This window comes from Daphnia carinata, chromosome 3 (genome assembly GCF_022539665.2).
Source record: "Daphnia carinata strain CSIRO-1 chromosome 3, CSIRO_AGI_Dcar_HiC_V3, whole genome shotgun sequence".
Lineage (NCBI taxonomy): Eukaryota > Metazoa > Arthropoda > Branchiopoda > Diplostraca > Daphniidae > Daphnia > Daphnia carinata.
This window is the reverse complement of record NC_081333.1, coordinates 7,292,062-7,310,763: the sequence shown is the minus strand read 5'-3', so window position 1 is coordinate 7,310,763 and position 18,702 is coordinate 7,292,062. Positions and strand designations below refer to the sequence as shown.

At 41.2% G+C, this 18,702-nt stretch overlaps 3 protein-coding genes and 1 long non-coding RNA gene across 4 annotated transcripts; 3 read left to right on the top strand and 1 right to left on the bottom strand.

The window, feature by feature from the left end:
• Nucleotides 1-2,796: 2,796 nt before the first annotated feature.
• On the top strand, nt 2,797-4,072 carry LOC130704471 (transmembrane emp24 domain-containing protein eca-like). The gene is made up of 5 exons (XM_057525893.2): nt 2,797-2,977; nt 3,141-3,256; nt 3,344-3,448; nt 3,518-3,664; nt 3,787-4,072. Exons 1-5 carry the CDS (start codon nt 2,848-2,850, stop codon nt 3,934-3,936), a joined length of 648 nt encoding a protein of 215 aa, XP_057381876.1. The 5' UTR covers nt 2,797-2,847; the 3' UTR covers nt 3,937-4,072.
• A 211-nt stretch (nt 4,073-4,283) lies between these two features.
• Nucleotides 4,284-11,742, top strand: LOC130704476 (cytoplasmic polyadenylation element-binding protein 3-like). The gene is given in 11 exon segments (XM_057525898.2): nt 4,284-4,467; nt 5,121-6,659; nt 8,574-8,688; nt 9,203-9,304; nt 9,634-9,816; nt 9,913-10,025; nt 10,089-10,175; nt 10,242-10,365; nt 10,523-10,704; nt 10,771-10,881; nt 10,951-11,742. Coding segments are annotated over 10 exon segments (2,373 nt in total). The 5' UTR covers nt 4,284-4,467; nt 5,121-5,417; the 3' UTR covers nt 11,065-11,742.
• Nucleotides 11,743-14,354: 2,612 nt separating this feature from the next.
• LOC130704479 (uncharacterized) lies at nt 14,355-15,538 on the top strand. The gene is made up of 4 exons (XR_009004958.2): nt 14,355-14,442; nt 14,527-14,714; nt 14,793-14,989; nt 15,052-15,538. It is a non-coding gene; the product is annotated as an uncharacterized LOC130704479 (long non-coding RNA).
• A 2,023-nt stretch (nt 15,539-17,561) lies between these two features.
• LOC130685451 (transmembrane protein 256 homolog) lies at nt 17,562-18,581 on the bottom strand. The gene is made up of 4 exons (XM_057508750.2): nt 18,470-18,581; nt 18,198-18,375; nt 18,014-18,135; nt 17,562-17,851 (listed from the first exon to the last, which is right to left on the bottom strand). The coding sequence occupies exons 1-4, from the start codon at nt 18,542-18,544 to the stop codon at nt 17,708-17,710; spliced, it is 519 nt and encodes a 172-aa protein (XP_057364733.1). The 5' UTR covers nt 18,545-18,581; the 3' UTR covers nt 17,562-17,707.
• Between the last annotated feature and the right edge of the window lie 121 nt (nt 18,582-18,702).

Below are 18,702 nucleotides of genomic sequence, written 5' to 3'. Positions count from 1 at the left end.
GCATTGGCTGTGTACATGTGCACACGTCCAAATCAGCCTGAGTGAGCCTACTTCATTTTTTTCTTTTCAGGTCATGAACATCTTTCGTTTCCGCCGACATTTACTACAAGAGGAGTGTGGTTGTTAAATAAAGAAAAGTGGAACAGCAGCAGTGCAACTACGGAAACAGCAGTTGGTATAGCAAGTATAACTTTGACTGCCTCGACCTTGGGGTTAAAGGGGTGGAAGACGGGAAAGGCCATCTGCCCGCTTTCGACAAGATATTAATCCTCGTCAGCTGCGACTAGGATTCATCAATACGCCGCACTAATAGGTCCGAAGGTGGAGTGTGCATTGTAATAGAACGGAGTAAGAGAACTAGAAAGATAGAACAAGGAGTTTAAAAAAAAAATAATAATAAAGAAAACTAATAATCCTCTTATATTCCGTGGGCTGGATTGTTCCAAACATGGAGGATCCGCCTCCTGTTCTTTCAATCTTTCTGCTGTCACAAGTGCAAGCCTTTTCTATCGTCGTTTTCTTCAATGCCTATTCTTCACCTGGTTGATATTTTTGGGCCGTTCAGAAGAAGCGTAGGCGGACGTGTACACACTAGATATATCCTTTGTTAACGGATAACAAGGTTTTTTTCTCTCGAGTTTTTCGTGTCTTTGTGTGCCGCGAACAGGTGCGAAAAAAGATACAACGGTACAAAATCGGGCCGGTGGGGATTGTCACTGAAAGGAAAGAGGCCGATCACAATAGAAAGGGGAACATTTAGTGCCCTACAGAGCTTGCTTATTCCCTATGAATTATGCATACATTTAACTGAAACATTGCTAAGAATAAATCAAATCTTTTTATCACTAGTTCCATTAGGAGAGGGGAAAAACAGAGAGGGAGATAGACGAAACGATAGATTTTTTTTTTCCCAACTGATCCCTTGAAATATGTCAAAATTTGCGAATCCGATCAGTTTTGGAACCCTACATTACATCACAAGAGTGGTGATTTTCTACCTGGAACTATTTAACTCAGCTCATGACGTACGTCGTACAGTGCTCTTCCATAACCAGACTTATCACAATCCATGGATTATGACGATTCTTGGTTTCAAATGGGGTGATCCCCGAGTAACCTCTTAGACTTCCATCATCATTTTCCACGACTTTAATTGTGGGAATTGTGGAATTACCCACTGCCTGAGTGCATTTCCTTATAATTTCTCGTTTAAGGGATTCTCGGTAGGGAATTCCGATACCACCTTGCGAGATCTTCCACCCAAAGTCTAGTATTAAACGTAATTTTGAAAAATGTCAACCATGACGGAAATGATTTCAGCAAACGAACTTAAGTTTTCTATTTATCACACAAAATTCTTGGCGAAGTCACCGATTTTTAATTTCAACCTCAAGTGTTTTTTTTTGTTTAAAAGAACTAGGTCAGTGACGACCCGAATATGCTCCTATGCTGAATCATTTCGTCAGTTAGGAATCCGTTATTTAGTGGTTTTACTACGATAAGAATCTATCGACAAAACTAGAAAAACACGATGTTATGCAAAATACAACGGAATTTCCAAAATATGGAATCAGTGGTATAATCTGAACTTGATCTGTATAGAAGAAAAAAAAATGTCATTTTATTCTTGCGGAAACGAGCGCAAGTTGTACGTGTTTTATTTCCGTTATGTATTGTATGACTAGTGAATTGTGCGCATCTGAGATTGCTATGTGTCCCACTCCCTTACTTTCTCTCTTTCAGTCCCATTCTATGGAATAGGTTAGGTAAAGGGCACATCTTTACCTGTTGTCCACGGTAAGGCGAGCGAGACACATGCGAAGAATTTCAACATGATATATTCACACAAAGAACCTAAGGTAGGAAAAATGCAACGGTCTGGTTGCATAGACAGGCATGCAAACCACATTGGATTTGTTTTGACTGAGAGCTCTTACATAAAAGAGGCGATGCCCCTCCCCCAGCTTTATGCTTATCTGTTTTCGTGGAACGATTTAAAGTACTTTCCTTTTAAAGGAGATGCCCTCTGAACCAGCTGGTATTGATTTTGTCAAAATAGATTTATATTGTTTTATATCATTAGGGGGTAGATAAGGTTAATTGAAACAAAACTTCTATTTCGCCATGCAAAAAAGATACGCTGAGGAAATCTTGTTTGACAGAATTTAGCAAATAGGGTGTTTTGGAATAATTGTCATTTCTCAAGATTTAAAAGTTTTTGAGGTATCTAGCAATTAACTACAGTTTGTAGGTGTTTGATTTTCTCGTGAGCAACTGTTAAATTTTCTCCCGTCATTCATTGGTAAATAAAGAAAATCAATAAAACGTGACTGAATAGATTATCAATTTCTCTACATATCGTAAAAACTATTTAATGATTTTTTTATGTTGTCAAAAGTAGACAAATTGGGACAAGAGGCATGCATGGCAAAAAATACAGATTGTTTCAATTCACCTTTTCTGTTCCCCTTTCTGTTTACCTCTCCAGCTTTGTATCGTTCGTGTCCTTGACTGTAACGACAGCCAGGCTTGATTTGAGTTCTTGTTTTGTTTCATTTTCCTCGTGATGTTTTTCATAACAAAATAATATTTTTAACACAAGGTTACGTAGCCGAGAATCAGTAAAGTTAGTTAGGGAAGAAGGACATACCTGTATTTTCTAATATAAGTAGGCTACGAAGTCTCGAAGTCATCAGTTCACCACAAATTCAGGATTCAATTTTCGCCATTTTTTGTAATGGTTTACTATTATTTCTGGATGGCAACGTTGCTCATGTTCATTCGAGTCCGCAAGGTGTCACTGTCATTTTTCTACCTGGTTGTCGATAGTCTCACTGAGCCGGGAAAATGCAGTTCCTTGGCATTTCGTTGATTTTCGTTCTATATTTATCGTGTGTATCAGGTCTTTATTTTCACATTGCCGAAACGGAAAGAAAATGTTTCATCGAAGAAATTCCCGATGAAACCATGGTTATCGGTAAGTTGTGGGTAGCTTTCTTGCTGGAAATCTGTTCCCGATAGGAGGCCACGTCATCATTGTTTTTCGTGACACCTGAATCCGTTACGCTTGTATTCAGGCCAATAGCATTTGGACTTTGAATGACAGCGAAATGATATTTTTCATTCATGTTCTTTTTCAGGCAATTATAAGGTGCAGTTGTATGATCCTCGTACTGGTGGCTTTATGCCATCAAGCCCTGGGATTGGAATGCATGTCGAGGTTAAAGACCCTGATGACAAAGTTGTCTTGTCTAGGGTAAGTATTGGCAACATAGTTGTGTTCATTATCAGAAGTCAGTTTCCTACATTGTCAGAAGATGGAAAATTTGTTGTTCTGTAACAGGTGTATAGCTCAGAAGGAAGGTTTACTTTCACATCTCACACTCCTGGAGAACATATCATTTGTTTATATTCAAACAGCACTAAATGGTTTTCAGGCACTCAATTGGTAAGCTTAATTTTTTAAAAGTCATTAAATAGGGCACTTTTAATGTTTAATCTTTAAACTTTTCAACAGAGAGTTCACTTGGATATTCATGTTGGAGAACAAACAATGGACTATGCAGGAATTGCACAAAAAGAAAAGTTAACAGAACTACAGCTCCGTGTGCGCCAGCTGCTAGCCCAAGTTGACCAGATCAATAAAGAGCAAAACTACCAACGTGTAAGTTGCTTTCACAATTAACACCCTAAATTGTATCATATTGCCAAGTACTGTGATAGCTTTCCATATGGGGTGTCACTCCTATTTTGCAATTCAAATTTTTTCTTGACGGTTGATTGCAGATTCGCGAGGAACGGTTCCGACAGACGAGTGAGAGTACCAATCAGCGAGTTCTCTGGTGGTCGTTGACGCAGACGGCCATTCTCCTTGTGATGGGTGCCTGGCAGATGAGACATCTCAAGAAATTTTTCGAAGCCAAGAAACTTGTCTAGAAGAGAGAAAACCGATTGTGTTGTTCGTCTATTTTGGTTTCTTATCTCGTATTTTTTTTTTTTTTTTTTTTTTTTTTTTTTCTAAAATTGACTTTACAATGGCAAAGTTCATGGAATAAAAGTTGATACACATGTTCTTATGTGTTGCACTATAAATGTATTAATATAGAAACAAAAATAGTGATGTGATGCTGTTGTGGTAAGGGGAAACAAAAGAAGTTCATAAATTTTTCTTTTCACTCCGTTTTGCATGGAAAAGCAGACGAGTATTCTAGATAACCAATAGATGGCGCAAGTCGCTTTCGTCAACGTCAATGCGGAAGTTCCCTGGTGCCCGTTGCATGATCAGCTGACTAGAGGCAGCTATGAGAGCTCTTACGAGTCGTGAGTCGCCAGCAGAGTGGTAAGCAACTCGGCGCAGTTTCGGCCAACAAAAGTTATTTTGTCTCGTACCGAGACTCTTCCCGAGTTAACGACCAAGAAAACTCATCACAGGATTTCGGGATTTGATTCCATTCCATCCGAAACTGGGTACGTTTTCAGTATTTTCACTGCTGTTGCCGTGTGCACCTTGGAAATTGCGAGTAGTGGTGTCGGCTCCGGGCTGTGATCCAACCAAAGGCGATTATTTTCTCTCTCTCTCTCTCTTCCCTCACTGTAGTAACTCTGGTGTCCATCATACGTTTTGGGCTTTGCTACGTAAAGGGAGGAAAAAAACGAGCCATAGTTTCTATTTTCGGGAGTTGAGCGACCTCTCGAAACCGGATTGTGTACAGCTTCTGCATATTTCGTGAGTTGGGCTTTTACCTAGACGATAGGCTTGGTTTTGGTGCCCTTTTGGTCTGTCGAAAGAATGCCTTGGAATTCCCACAGAAAAATTCTGAGTCGCCATTTGTATTTTGAAAAATGTAAAGGCAGATGTGTACGACGAAAAGAAAAAATTTGGTCGTGATTTCCTCTACGGTTTTTCGTTTTCCTAAGATTAGCTTAAGCCAATTTTTGTCTTTGCGGTTTCCTTGTAGCCACTCACTTTCCATCGAATTCCCTGTGTACGTGTGTAGGGTGTGATGGCCCTGTAGACGGGCCATTGGCTTATTGCGGTTTTAATCGTAGGAAAGAAAGAAAGAAAAAAAAAAGACGTCGTGCATTTCGTGATGAATTGTCTGTTCTGTTATCGGACACAGGAAGGAGACGCCAGTTGCCCGCAGAACGAGTAAGAGAGAGCGCTGGTCCTCCACCTTGGCCGACCTTCACACATCGTTTGGAACTCCCAAGGCCAGCAACCAGAAAAGCCGGCTTTTCTAGAGGGAAAAAGAGGACAAGAAACTACAGACTATTCTACCCAGCCAACCTGCACCGTGAAGCGCAGAGAATTTCCTTGTTTGGTTGGGGAAAAAATTGAAAAAAAAAAAAAGAAACACACGTTGGCCTAAATTCGTGACTAGCAGAAAAGCTTCATTGTCAACGAATCCAGACGAGCCATGCAAGATGAAGCGCATCCAGCAGCAGCGACATCGCCCGCAACCGGCGCTACGTCGGGCAGCAGTCTCGTCAAGAATGGCGTCGGACTGAACCTCGGCGTCAACATCTGCTCGTCAGCCGACCACTCGGTCGGCCTCTCCCTGCCCATCTCGCCCCTTTCGGTCAAAGCTGGAGGCTCGGACTCTTCGTCCTCGTCGTCTTCCTCGTCCTCGTCGTCGCTGTCGCCGCATCTACATCCGAACCTCTACAGCGGAAACCACAGCTTTTCGGGCAACGGTGGGAACCCGTCGTCGTCGTCTAATGGCGACGGAGCTGATCCGGAACTCTCGACACCGGACTCTGGCCGATCCAGTCTCAGCCACAACGGGAGCAATGGGGGAGAGCACGGTGGCCTCGGTGGTGGTACTAGCCTCGTCGGCGGATTAATGAGTTCTTCGCTCCTGTCCAGCCTTAGTCCATCTCCTTCAGCTGGACTATGGTCATCATCGACGTCTAGCAGTTGTAGCAGTAGTGCCGAATCGGGATATCACCCATTATCTCCGCATTCGCCTCCAAGTCCGAGCCAACAGCGGCGGCCTATAACGGGCTCTCATCATCTCAGTCCGACTTTGACGCCAGCGTCGACGTCGTCGGTGCCCCGATCCGGTCCCAGCTCCCCATCCAACTTTCTACTACCGGGAGTCATCAATGCCAACAAATCGCCGGCCTCGTCGACTTTCTCTTCGCCGTGGTCGAGCGGAAGTGGTGGACCGCCTAGTCCGACCAACTGCTCTTCTCACTTGAGCCCATCATCTTCCGGACTGTGGAATCGCGGCCGTTCGGCACCAAACTTGGCCGGCGGAGGTGTTGGCGGCGGCGGCGGTGGTGGTGGTGTTGGTGTCAGTGGTAGTTGTGGTGGAGTTCCGAACAATCCGTTCGGTCATGGACTGAATTCGGCTTTCGCCCCATTTTCCCAATCTGCTGGTTCGCCGTGGGCCAGTTTGGGTGTTTCGACTACACCGGTGAGCCGCAAAGGCCTTAATAATCACCATACGTATGGCATGGCTGGTTCGATGACCAATCCGACCGCTGCTGCAGCCGGTTACATGGCGAGCGGCCAGGGCGGATACGGTGGAAGTCGGTTTCGGCGCAGCACTTCGTACCCGGGCAAGAACAACGTCTTCGGTTCCACCCCGTTCCATATGGCTCCGCCCACGTTGGAAGTCACCAACATCGACGAGAACAGCGACTACATGTATCAGGTACGAACATACTGTTGATTTCGTGTAATCACATACGCCTTCGACCTCTTGATGACCCATTGGCGGATGTGGTGATTGATGAGTCTAGTTTTTTGTTTTCGATAGAGCGCGACCTTTCTTCTTTGTAACCCGAACTCGGCTGATAAGTGTAGTAAAAGTTAATGTCAGCTGGATACGACATCGATTGTGTGCCACATGACAAGTTCTATGCGTTTCTTCCACCGGTAATGGGATACGCAAACCCATCTGCAGCCGTAACTGCTTTTCCGCCCACTCCCTATGAGCATGCGAACCATTTCCAAAATGGCCGCTGAATCGTCCCCATCTGTTATTAACTTATTATCAAATCATCGTTTCACGATACTTGTCAATCGACAACAAAGTAATTTCATGCAGTCTTATCTAGGAAACCATCGACCTCGATGAATTGAATTCACTTTGTTGTAGCAGCAAGTAATGCAATTTCCGATTGAAGTTTGTTTGACAATTCTCCGGAAAGCTTGACTCAAAGTAAGGCTATTAACATCGGTGATCTCAGTTCCAAGATGTGGACGTTGCATCAAAAGAGATCTTCCTTATTTTAATGCCCATCTCTCGCACCCCCTGGGGGTGTCATTGTGAGGCAGGTTGCCATGGCGACGCAGAGCTCTGACGTCAGAGCACCCCGCAATGTCAAACAATCCACGGGAGAGGAAGAGCGAGAGGGAAAATAAACGAGAACCCGACTCTTCTACGCATCCCCCCTCGGCCTCGTCACTGTATACTACCTACGCTTTAATCGTGGCGGCGGAGGCGGTACCGCTCGATTAAGCTGCCCTATACGACCTGTCAATTCAGCTATCCAATTTTCCGCGTTTCCGAAAATCCTTCTTTTTGTTTTTTGTTTTTTTGGTGACCTAACACTCTTTCTCGGATAACAGAAAAACACATTGTATTGTGTCCCTATCGGTTTCAATTCGTTAGTAACAAGATCTGGCGTTTGGGTTTCGATGTACCATGTCAATTTACCTCAAAGTCTTTGGGTTCCAGACGGATTTCCTGTGGGGAGGGCGGATAGCAATGAAAATGCCAGGGAGGAACGCGCGTATTGATTCAAAATTGTGCATCGTCCATGTGTGTACGTGTGCACGATGCACGAAACAAAATCGCGCAAGTCTTCCCAATCGATAAGCTTACTATACATGAAAGCTCCTTGTAAATAGAAGGATGCGGGAGACACTGTCCGGATTCAAAATAGAATCAATGAACCTATAGTTCTGGCCTAGAAAAATGGGTCACACTGTGTTGTTTTTGTTTCGAAATTTTTAACGGAAGGATGCGGTCTCCCCCATACGAAGCGAAGGGAGCCGTTCTCACATACAAATTCATTTTCCTTTCTTTCTCATCGTGATAAATAACAAGTTGTAACCGGGCCGTCGGAAAAGTTCACGTGATCTCAAAACATTAGGACGATTGGATTGGGATGCGTTGGTGGACTACCTACAAGAAGAGAAGAAGTTATCACTTGTGCATGAGCGTCGTATATGAACTATTGATCGGCTTCTTGGAAATTAAGAAGCCATTCTTTCCAATCTTGCCGGTTGTTCCCGTCACGTGTCGTGACAATGGCTATTAGGAAATCCTTTCGGCTATCGAACCTGAATGCCAAGCGACCCAGATACATCCGGAATCTGGGTCTAGAGTGTAAAATTTTCTCAACTGGTTTCCCTTTTTATCCTTTTTTTAGATTTCTTGTTTTGTTTCCTTGTGATTTTTTTTTATTTTGCTGTTGGTTGTTGGCGTTCTATTTCCAGTCTCTTGGCTGGAAAAAGAAAGGGCGGAGCGAGCAACCAGTTGGCAGCGAATGCGTCTTTGAAGGAAACCTTTTTGTAAACCATTGGAAACTAATCGAGATGATCCTTTTTGTTGATATAGGACCCCCACGGATCCATCACGCCCAGCCCCCTGGATAACATGCGCGGCCTGGAGTACTACCTGCACGACATGATGCATAATACAGCGGGCGACGGACAGGACCAGCAAGCCAAAGGTGGTGATGGCCCCGATTGACGTGTTTGATGTTATTGATTAGCTCATTATAAAAAAGAAGAACGAAAAAAAAAAGTCTAACGGACTGGTGCAGCTGCGGCGTGCGTGCGCGGATAGAACGCACAAAGCGGGAGGAAACGGGGGGGAGAGCCGATGTACCGGCCCGCCCACACGCGAGACCAGCTCTGTCACGTGGTACCCACCCTGAATCAATAAGCGGACTCGAGTGACGTCATGTGCAACTTTGTGTTATTCAATGGCGAAGAAACTGAACCTAAGCCGCGTATGAAATGAAAGCAATTAAAAGTGCAAACAAAATGTATGCCGGCTCACGTCCACCGTGATTACATGTCGGGGGGGGGGGGAGCAGAAACGTATAGAAAACTTGGAACGTGAGCCTTGTGAAGCCAAGTAGATTCCTACTACTAGTGGTGGATTAGTGTAGTAAAATGATGGATGGTCTTTCCTTCAAAGTAAAATTTCTTTCTTTTTCTGCGTGTGGTTTTTGTTTTTAGCAGGAAAGTAATATTCGGCACTAGACGGAACGGATATGAACTACGGAGGCGAGGACAACGGTATGGGACTGACCATGGGGCTCGGCGGGATGGCTGGATTAGGTAATTATGGCACCACGTTGATCGAGGTCAATAGAATCCTCAGTAGTGTATCGGGCGGTGGCGGTTTTATAGCACTGGAATCTCCATCAAGAAGGCCAAACAAGTTGCCATGACTACGCTTGACGAGCTGCTATTGATTCCTTTAGTGACTAAACATAACCCCCCCGAACTTTATTCTTTTATTTTATTTATTTATCTTTTATGGGATTGTTTCTGTCTTGGCTTAAAACTTCCTTTGCCCTTTAAGAAATGGTAGTCAGTTCATCGATTGGTGACTTCCGAGCCATTTAAGTGAACTAACGATGTTTTCTCTCTGATGTTTACCATAGATTGCTTCGGGATGAATGGCGGTAACTACTTGCCATCTTTGTCCATCCATTCGCAATCTCACTGTCTGCCCTCTCCATCGCGTATCTCGCCGAGGAGCCCGGTCTCCACCTCCGGATCCGAATCTGGAGAGCGCTATTCGAGAAAAGTCTTTGTTGGAGGTCTTCCTCCCGACATTGATGAAGGTATCATATGTTGAAGTAGACTCAGATATCGAGAGTCCTTGTCAAAATATCTTGTCCTTCTAACTCATTGGCCTTTTTTTTTTTGCAATTCCATAGAGGAAATCAATGCCAGTTTTCGACGTTTCGGATCGCTGGTCGTCGACTGGCCACACAAAGCCGAAAGTAAATCGTACTTCCCTCCCAAAGGCTATGCGTTCCTCTTGTTTCAGGTAAGCTGCCGTGTGCGTTCAACCGCAGTTGTTGATTTAAACCCGTCTGTTTTCATTGTGCAGGAAGAGAACTCTGTCCAGCAGTTGATTGAATCTTGTATGCAAGAAGAAGATAAATTGTATCTGTGCGTTTCGTCGCCAACAATCAAGGTAAAGAGTTGCGGATAAATACAATGGCTAGAGTCTCAGCTTTGACATTTATCTTTCTCGATCCAGGATAAGCCAGTACAAATACGGCCGTGGAAATTGTCTGATGCCGATTTCGTTCTAGACGCTTCTCTACCACTAGACCCTCGCAAAACAGTCTTTGTTGGCGGCGTACCACGTCCTCTCAAAGCGGGTAGGGACTGCACGCATTTTCAGGCCGATCGATAAGTCGATCTTTGCGTGGGAAGACGATGATCTTCCCTCGTATTTTTTATTTTAGCCTTTATCGTTGTGCACGTAATCTTATACTCGTTCATTTAACTTTATTTTTGTATCCTTTCGTTGTGTAGTCGAACTAGCTCTGATTATGGATCGACTCTACGGGGGTGTTTGCTATGCTGGCATCGACATCGACCCAGAATTGAAGTACCCTAAGGGAGCTGGACGTGTAGCGTTCAGTAATCAGCAATCGTACATTGCCGCAATTAGTGCGAGATTTGTGCAACTGCAGCACGGAGACATCGACAAACGGGTAAGACAACTAGAGAATATATACGATTATCGCGTAAACATGATTTCACGAAAACAATTGATGTAGGTTGAAGTTAAACCCTACGTTCTCGACGATCAATTCTGCGATGAATGCCAAGGTAGTCGCTCGGCTGGGCGCTTTGCTCCTTTCTTCTGCGCCAACGTCACATGTCTCCAGGTATATTAACTGTAAATTACAAAATCAGCGCCAAAGGCTGCTACCTATTCAATCCATTTGTTACTATAGTACTACTGTGAACACTGCTGGGCCATGGTTCATTCTCGCCCTGGCAGAGAGTTTCACAAGCCACTCGTCAAGGAAGGAGCCGATCGACCCCGAACTGTTCACTTTCGTTGGTGAAGCGTCACTAAAAATCGATAGTTTGAAACTCTATTTCTCCTTACCTCTTTCTCTCTTCTATCTCCTTTTTTTCTCACTCTTTCTCTCTCTCTTTCTCCCCCCTCCCTTGCACTCTTTCCTTTCTAATTCCTTACATCTTAACCATCGGTAACCAAACACCCAGATACTGCGCAGGTGTGGGTGGGGTCTGGTTTGTAGATGCAATTCAGCGAAGACTTATTTTCCTCTCTGAAATCCAAGCATTTGTCTTGAGGAAGTAGGACAATTGGTCATCATTTATTCCCATCAGCTTCAATGCCGTTTATTGTTTTCTCAACCTGGAAAGGGAAAGGTTCTTGGACTAGCTGGGGCTTGCAACAAATTCCGATATCTTAGATTACTACTTCATTTCCTCAAGTACTTTCTTTAGTCCAAAAGACTTTCTAAACCAAAGAATTTGTTTTGGGTTGTAGAATGAAGTATTATTTTTGTTTAGGGTTTTTCTTTTTCTTTTTTTTATGTAGAGATTAATCAAATTCTATTTTTCTCTCCAACTAGTTATAAAAACAGAGTTTTCCTTCTCTTTTTCATATGGCAATGGAAGATGTTGCTTTTGCAAAGTTAAAATTTAGTTTATTTCTTCAGCGAATGTTAATTTTCGTTAGCCTGGGTAGTCGATCTAATTTAAATGCAACAAAAGAAGCAAAGCAAAACGACAAAAAAAACAAAAAAAAAGCAAAAAAAAAAACAAACCATTGGTAGGAGGTTAATTGATCTTAAAAGTAAAAGTTTTTTTTTTTTCAAATTTAATTAACAGCTATTTTTAACTTCTGGTAGTAGGCCTAAATTTGTTCTTCCTTGTCGCGTAAGAACATAAACCGTAATGGGGCGGACTGAAAAAAAAAAATCAACTGTATGGTCAGTTTCCTTGTTGGAATATTTTAACTTTCTGTTGATTGTTTCTTATTTCCTGATAATGTCTTAACCTAGTCAGTTTTATATACCATCTTTTACCCCACAAACCCAACCCTTTGGTCGTTTCTAATTTCTATTTTTTTAAAACAAACCTTGAGTGTTCGTTTTTTTTTAACCGGTAAAAGCTTTTTATATTTATATATATATTTTTTGAAAAAACTTCTCCCTTTCTGTAATCACGAAGGAGAAAAAAATGTTTTGTTAGTGGTATGTGGTTTATCGGGATCGATAGAAAATGGCAACTCGAGGGAGTTGACTTTTTTCTGTCCCCCCCAGAATGGCCCTTTAAAAAAAAAGAGGGGAAGACCCAAAAGATGGACTAGTTTTGTATTTGTGTGATTGTCATTTAGTCGTCTTTCCCCCCCCCCCTCTCCAATAGCTTGATTGTTAAATCTTTACCTACTACTAACCAATTGTTAAACGGTTAGGTAGGAGGGGGTGAAAACCAACCCAGGTTGTGGTGTTTGTTTCCTCGTCGTTTTTTTACATTGCAATTTCAGGCGGGGTATGACGTCTTTTTCAGTGGCCGCGAGTTTGGATTTATTTTTCTGCCTCTATTTTTCTAATCGTCTTGGAAATCAACACCACTCTTCCTCTCGAATTCTCCTGTGCGAGAATCTACACACACATACACACCCCTTTCCTCCATGATTTCTCTGGCTTGTCCGTTCTCCATGTGATAATCCTATTCAACCTGTTTCATCCAACAATCAAACCGGATAGGTAGTTCAAACTTAGGAACTGGATCCATCCTTGTAATCTAGTTTAATATCTAAACCAGGAGTACGGCACTTAAGGAAAAAAGAAACGTAAAGAAAAGGGAAACGTTACTCGGTAAAGTTTCTGGGGAGAAAAAAAAAACCAAAACAAAGAAGAAAATCCGGAAATCCGTGGTTTCAACCCGCCCCCGTCTTTTTGCACCCGCTCTCCCTCCTTCGCTTTTGCAAGGAATTTTGATACAACATTTTTTTGGTGAACTCTCTTTTCAATCCTGGTGTTTGGCTTGCCTGTTTTTTTTTCCTTTTTGTAAAGACATTCTTTTTGTATAACCGTTTATGTTTTTTGTAATTCGTGGAGATTTTTCGGGAACTTAGGTCATCCCGCCTCTTTTTTTCTACCAAAATTAAATAAAAATCTTTCGAAAAGCAAAACAAGTTGTGTTTGTCTCTTGACAAGACGTCGCCGAACTTACAAGATCTGCAGATTCCCGGTGGGAATGTTTGTTTTTCTGTCCATTTCTTTTTTATCCGTTACAAACCTCTCTTTTCCTGTTAACATTTTCACTGACACATTCACAACAATAGGTAGCAGACTAACTTGCAGTACCAGAGCGCTCCACCAGATGGTAAGAATGGAACCCATTGTTTTGAAAAGTAGTGACACATTTTTTCTCCGAGCTTATTTCTAACATCAGGTAAATACCAAGCAAAACAATGATTAAAGTGACTAATCTTGTTAAGTGTCCGACACTTTCACGCAAACCAATTACGGTGCCGTATTTAAGGTGTTTCCTGTAAATGCAGTACTAGCATACCTGTAACTGGTAGTTGTAACTAAAACCGTACTTTAGAAATGTTTAAGAAGCTACCTAACGTTTATTTACCATAGTTTATTTTTAAAAATATGATTATCTTGTTAACCACGTTAATTAGATAATAGCTCATTTGTTAGATTTTAGGGATTTTAATTTCCGGTTCGACATCCGGTTTTAAAATATTGAATAGCTCCTTATCTGTTGGCATGCAAGAAAAAAGATTAGCATTTTCGTAATCCTCGTCAAATTTGGGGTCTATTCCATGGGTCAATACGAAATACCCGAAAATCGTCGAAAATCGCAAATTTCCCTGAACTATAGTTCAGGGAAAATCGTGATTTTGGCCAAATCCGGCTTTTGACTAAAAATGCGTTAGTTAGACTCCAAATTTTATAAGGATCACGAAAATCCTATTCGTTTTTTTATGAGATCAGTATTGTTGAAGATATGAGCTACTTCCGGTAACTTCCGGAAAATTTGCATGCCAACTTTCAAAATGTAGAAAATGAACTCCATTACTTTAACCATTAAGAGTACTGGTCTTATATGTGTTAGAATCTGGCGCCAGTATTTTCGTGTTTTTCAGCCATATTCAATGTTAGTTAATCTTTAATGGACACAACACGTTTTAGCGCATTCGGCCCTATCTTCTTTTTTGAATTTCGTTTATAGCTACGTATTAACACTCTGAGATCAGTAAAGTTATCTGAAGTAAAAATCAAGTTTTGCATTTCTGTTTAAAGGAATTCTTTCATTCGATTAAAAAAAGAAAACTAGATGACGCTGATGTGCCTCCATCATGAATGATTACATGGAAGAAGTAAAATTGGTGTTTGCAATGTTTCGTAATAGTGTTGGCTTTTGAAGGATTATTCATTTGAAAATCAACGGTATGTTATCTCCTATTCAATAGCTACGTTGTTATGTGTATTTTGGAAGGATAACATTTCAAAAACATTATCTTGCTGGGATAGGATTTTCCTTGTTCATTCATCTGAGCTGCTGATCCAGAAAATAACGAGCTACTCTTTTTTCTATCATGCCGGTTCCATCACACTGTTATCACCAATTCAACCCATTTCAACCTAAAAATTAATTAATGGCATGATTCATTAATTGAGATTATGTTCAGGAAATGCTACGAGAATGCTGATGCCAGAAGGTAACCAGATTTCTTAGACCGAAATACCACTGAACACCTAACTGTTCATTACCTAATGACTTTGTAATATTATCTTAGTGATATGAAGTATCTTCTTTGAAATGAAAAATCTTCATCTACTAGTTTTGTCAACCATTAGTGTTCGCTGTCTCAGGACTCCAGTCTTCGCAGCTCTCTTGTTATCCAGCCATAAATATTAGCATCTCCACATGTCTAGTCCTCACAACTTCTCTACTAGGCCACCTACAACCCAGAGATCCAAATGGCTAATTATGGTATTGACAAAACAGTCTATGATTCTGTAGTTAAACCATAGTGATATGATTTTCCGTTTTAGAACTTTGAATCTTCTTCTTCGGATATCATCTCAGCCCATTCTTGGCCGTATGCAGTCTTCATCTGAAAAATTTCTCCGGATCCCCCCATCGGCAATGGCGTAGGATGTCAACGTGGATCGCCATGTCCTTCACGGTATTGTTTGTTTGTTTTTTGTGTGTTAGTTAACCCATTGGCTGCCACCCATTTTTCTCCCCTTTTTTTTTTTAGCTCGTTAGGGACGGGCCGCGCTACTCTGCCTCATGGTCTATATGCCATGGGGTGGGGTAGTCGCAACTGCCCAAGATTCGCCGTAATGGCGCCTTAGGCGATGCACCGATAGGGACTTCCCTTAGTCGATGCGGTGATAGATTCCTGGGGTGTGCATCCCCCTAATGGTATCTATCGCCGTGTCAGCCCGGACTTGTCTTTCCGGACAAGTCCCATTTGGTCGTGGATCCATCAGACAACGATTCGTAGAATGTAGGAAAACAGCCTACGGGCTGTATGGCGTGGCAGCCAATGGGTTCACTAACTGTGTGTGTATGTATTTATGTATGTATTGTAACTTTGTATGTGTTATGTAAAACAGAGGTGGAATTGTGGGAGGAGGAGGGACAATACAAAACAATTCCAATTCATAGCTTCATTTATTTATTTATAACATATATATACACATTTAAATTATTTCGACAAAGAATAAACCTTATAGATGATACCAATTTCCAATATTATATGGCGACAAGCAAAAACATTTCGTATGCATTCCCAGCTAAAATTTTCTGAGTACCATAACATGTAGTTTTCTCGACGTCAATCCAGTTGCACAAACCCGTTTATGTTTAGCCAATCCACAATTGTTACCTTGCATGTGCAATGCAATGTGCCTTGAAAAAATCTTTTAATCTCATATTTAGTACCTTCACCACCAAGACAAGAAAACTAAGTCGCATATCAACGTAAAATAACAAATCAATTTACTAGACTTAAAACAATCATTAAGGAAAAATGTCTATACCTTTCAGGTTGTTGCAGGTAGTCTAACAAAGAGTTAGCTCTCAGCAAATACAAACTTATTGCTGAACTACGATAGACAAAATACTCTGTGGACTTCGGTTCAATACTCGAAGTGTCTTGGGAAATACCAAACGAGATCGAAGACTGAATAAGTGAGAAATACCTGTGACATCATTGGACACTCCAAAATTCCAATGACGAACTGGGAACACCAAATTTTGGCTCTAAATTGGAAGAGACAAGGCAAGTTACAAAATTCACTTTCTTTTCAATCTTACCAATCCATGAAGTTTTTCCACTCTTATTACAAAACCAGAGATGGCAGTATTCAAAATTTAGGCTTCACCCAGTGGCAAAAGAGGACTGGTAAGATTCGTGAAATCGGTTAAAACATTTAAGTATAAAAAACGCTATTAAATATCGGGTGTCTAGAGTTCCAACCGAGACCGAGATGATGATCACGCATTGCAAAATGTCTTCTATGATCAAAGAAATGTACAAGAATGTAGAGGTTTTAAAAAGCAAAAAAAAATTTAATTTCTTTTAGGCAAGAGAATCGGATTAGAATGGCAAAATTGAAATAAAACAAGCAGATCTAAGTAGTAAAAATCCAGACACTATATCAGACTACTGTACGTGACAAATGCTACTTTAACAATGGCGGCGGAACCCTTAATGAGGATAGGGTGTCACGAGGACGTTGCCAGATCGTTTTTCGGTTATACCCGAATAAGACAAAAAATAAAGTTAGTAATGCAATTTGGATGGGAAAATGGAAACGTTTGTTCCTAGAAAACCCTGTAAATTAGTTTTCGCGCATTATTCCGTTCATTAAAGAAGGAAATGTTGAAGAAGGAATGATTACTTCGCATGTAGGATATTACGACTACATACGCGGCTGCCACATAGTTAACCAATACAATCAGTTAACAGCCAATTCATCTTTCATTTAGCTTGCAATTCATTCCAGCATTTCCCAATTGTAAACAGAATGGCCACATAATGGTAGTTAGCCTGTAAAAAGTTATACATCATATTACAATCCCAGTTACAGCTTTTGATAAATATATCAACTTACTTATGATTTGCGGGCTGCGAATAAGTTTGATGTTAGGGTCAGCTTTCTGTGACAGATGTGGGTTCAACTTCACCTCACAACACAAGAATTCTTCCCATAGAACCTAAGGCATTTGAAATCAAATGAGAAATAGTATGGTTATTGAAATAAAAATGTGCTTATCATGGTGGCTATCTTTATTTTAAAAAGATCACAGTGTTCAAGCAAATTCCTAAGAAATCTGCGATCTATTGACAATAAAAACATACAGCAAATTTTTAGTGTAGTAACCATTACTTTGATGTCCCTAATTAGACAGAACAAATAAGGTTTAAACTTATTTCTTTGCCTCAGCTACATGACAACATTCGTTGAACGCGGCAATATCATGAACGGCGAAGAGATTGTCTTCATAGATGAAAGGGCGTTTGTTCTACCTAGAGTTATTGCAACCTGAGAAACTGGAAGCGGTGTTTATATTTTAACCCAAATCAACCACAACACAAAATCATCGACTATACCGATGTGAGATGCTATGAATTCTCACGCCACAAGCGTAACGTTTGTTTTGCAACACGTAACAATGTAATGCACTACTTGCATTTTACAGAGCCATTGACAGCCATCCAAATATAAGCAAAAACCCTCCGTAAGGTGTGTACTTCCGAATCCAACGTTCTTCAGTTAGAGCATAATAATAGCATGTGCCAGAAAATATCAATGTTCCAAGTACCAAGAGTGTGCCAGTCTTCATCCATGTAAAAATATAAAAGTAGAATTAAGATTTGCATAGATTATTCAATAAATTTTTTTCGAACAGCGAAGCTCACTTTTATGTTTCACACAAATTTTAAGCTTACTAAGATACTAACTTATATGTCTTTGTTGCATGTAAAAATTAGATTGTTACCAGCTGAGGCCGTCGACAAAGAGGGACACCCATAAGTGCAAGTGTGTGTAGAAAATGATATTTGTTGGCTGTCTCGAATACTTGTTTAAATTCCGTAGAAACACTTTCTTTTTTTAAAAAAGCTAGCAAAATGGAATGGTATTAAATTATCTTGTTGAATTGGTCATCATGAATACATACACACCATGAGCACCATACGCCCCTAATATCACCGCTGCTGCTCCTGAAATACCGGCTAGTTTTAAGACCGGATGCGCCACTCGTGCCATTTTCTGCATTTCATTCACTGCTAAGTCCGCCTTCAATTGAGCCAAGCGAATGAGTTCTTGTTCGACTTTTATCGATGGGTTTCCGTTTCCAGTCTGTAGGCACAATAAATAATTATGGGCGTCTTATATAACAAGGTGATACAGTCATATTAGGAAAATATTATTTGTAGGGTGACATTGACTATACCGAGCTGGAAAAAATTCCAATCGCACTTTGAACGTAAGAACCAAAGAAGTTCTTGGTAGCCTCGACAGCATCCATTTCACAACAACAACATATGGTTATCTCTCAGCGTTGCCAAGTCGGGAAATGGAAACTGAGATATATGATTGTCAAAACATCAAGAGCAATCGAACTTATCTTACGAAAATACTGATTATGGATAAAGTTTGTCAATAATGAGGCCACACCATGATCTT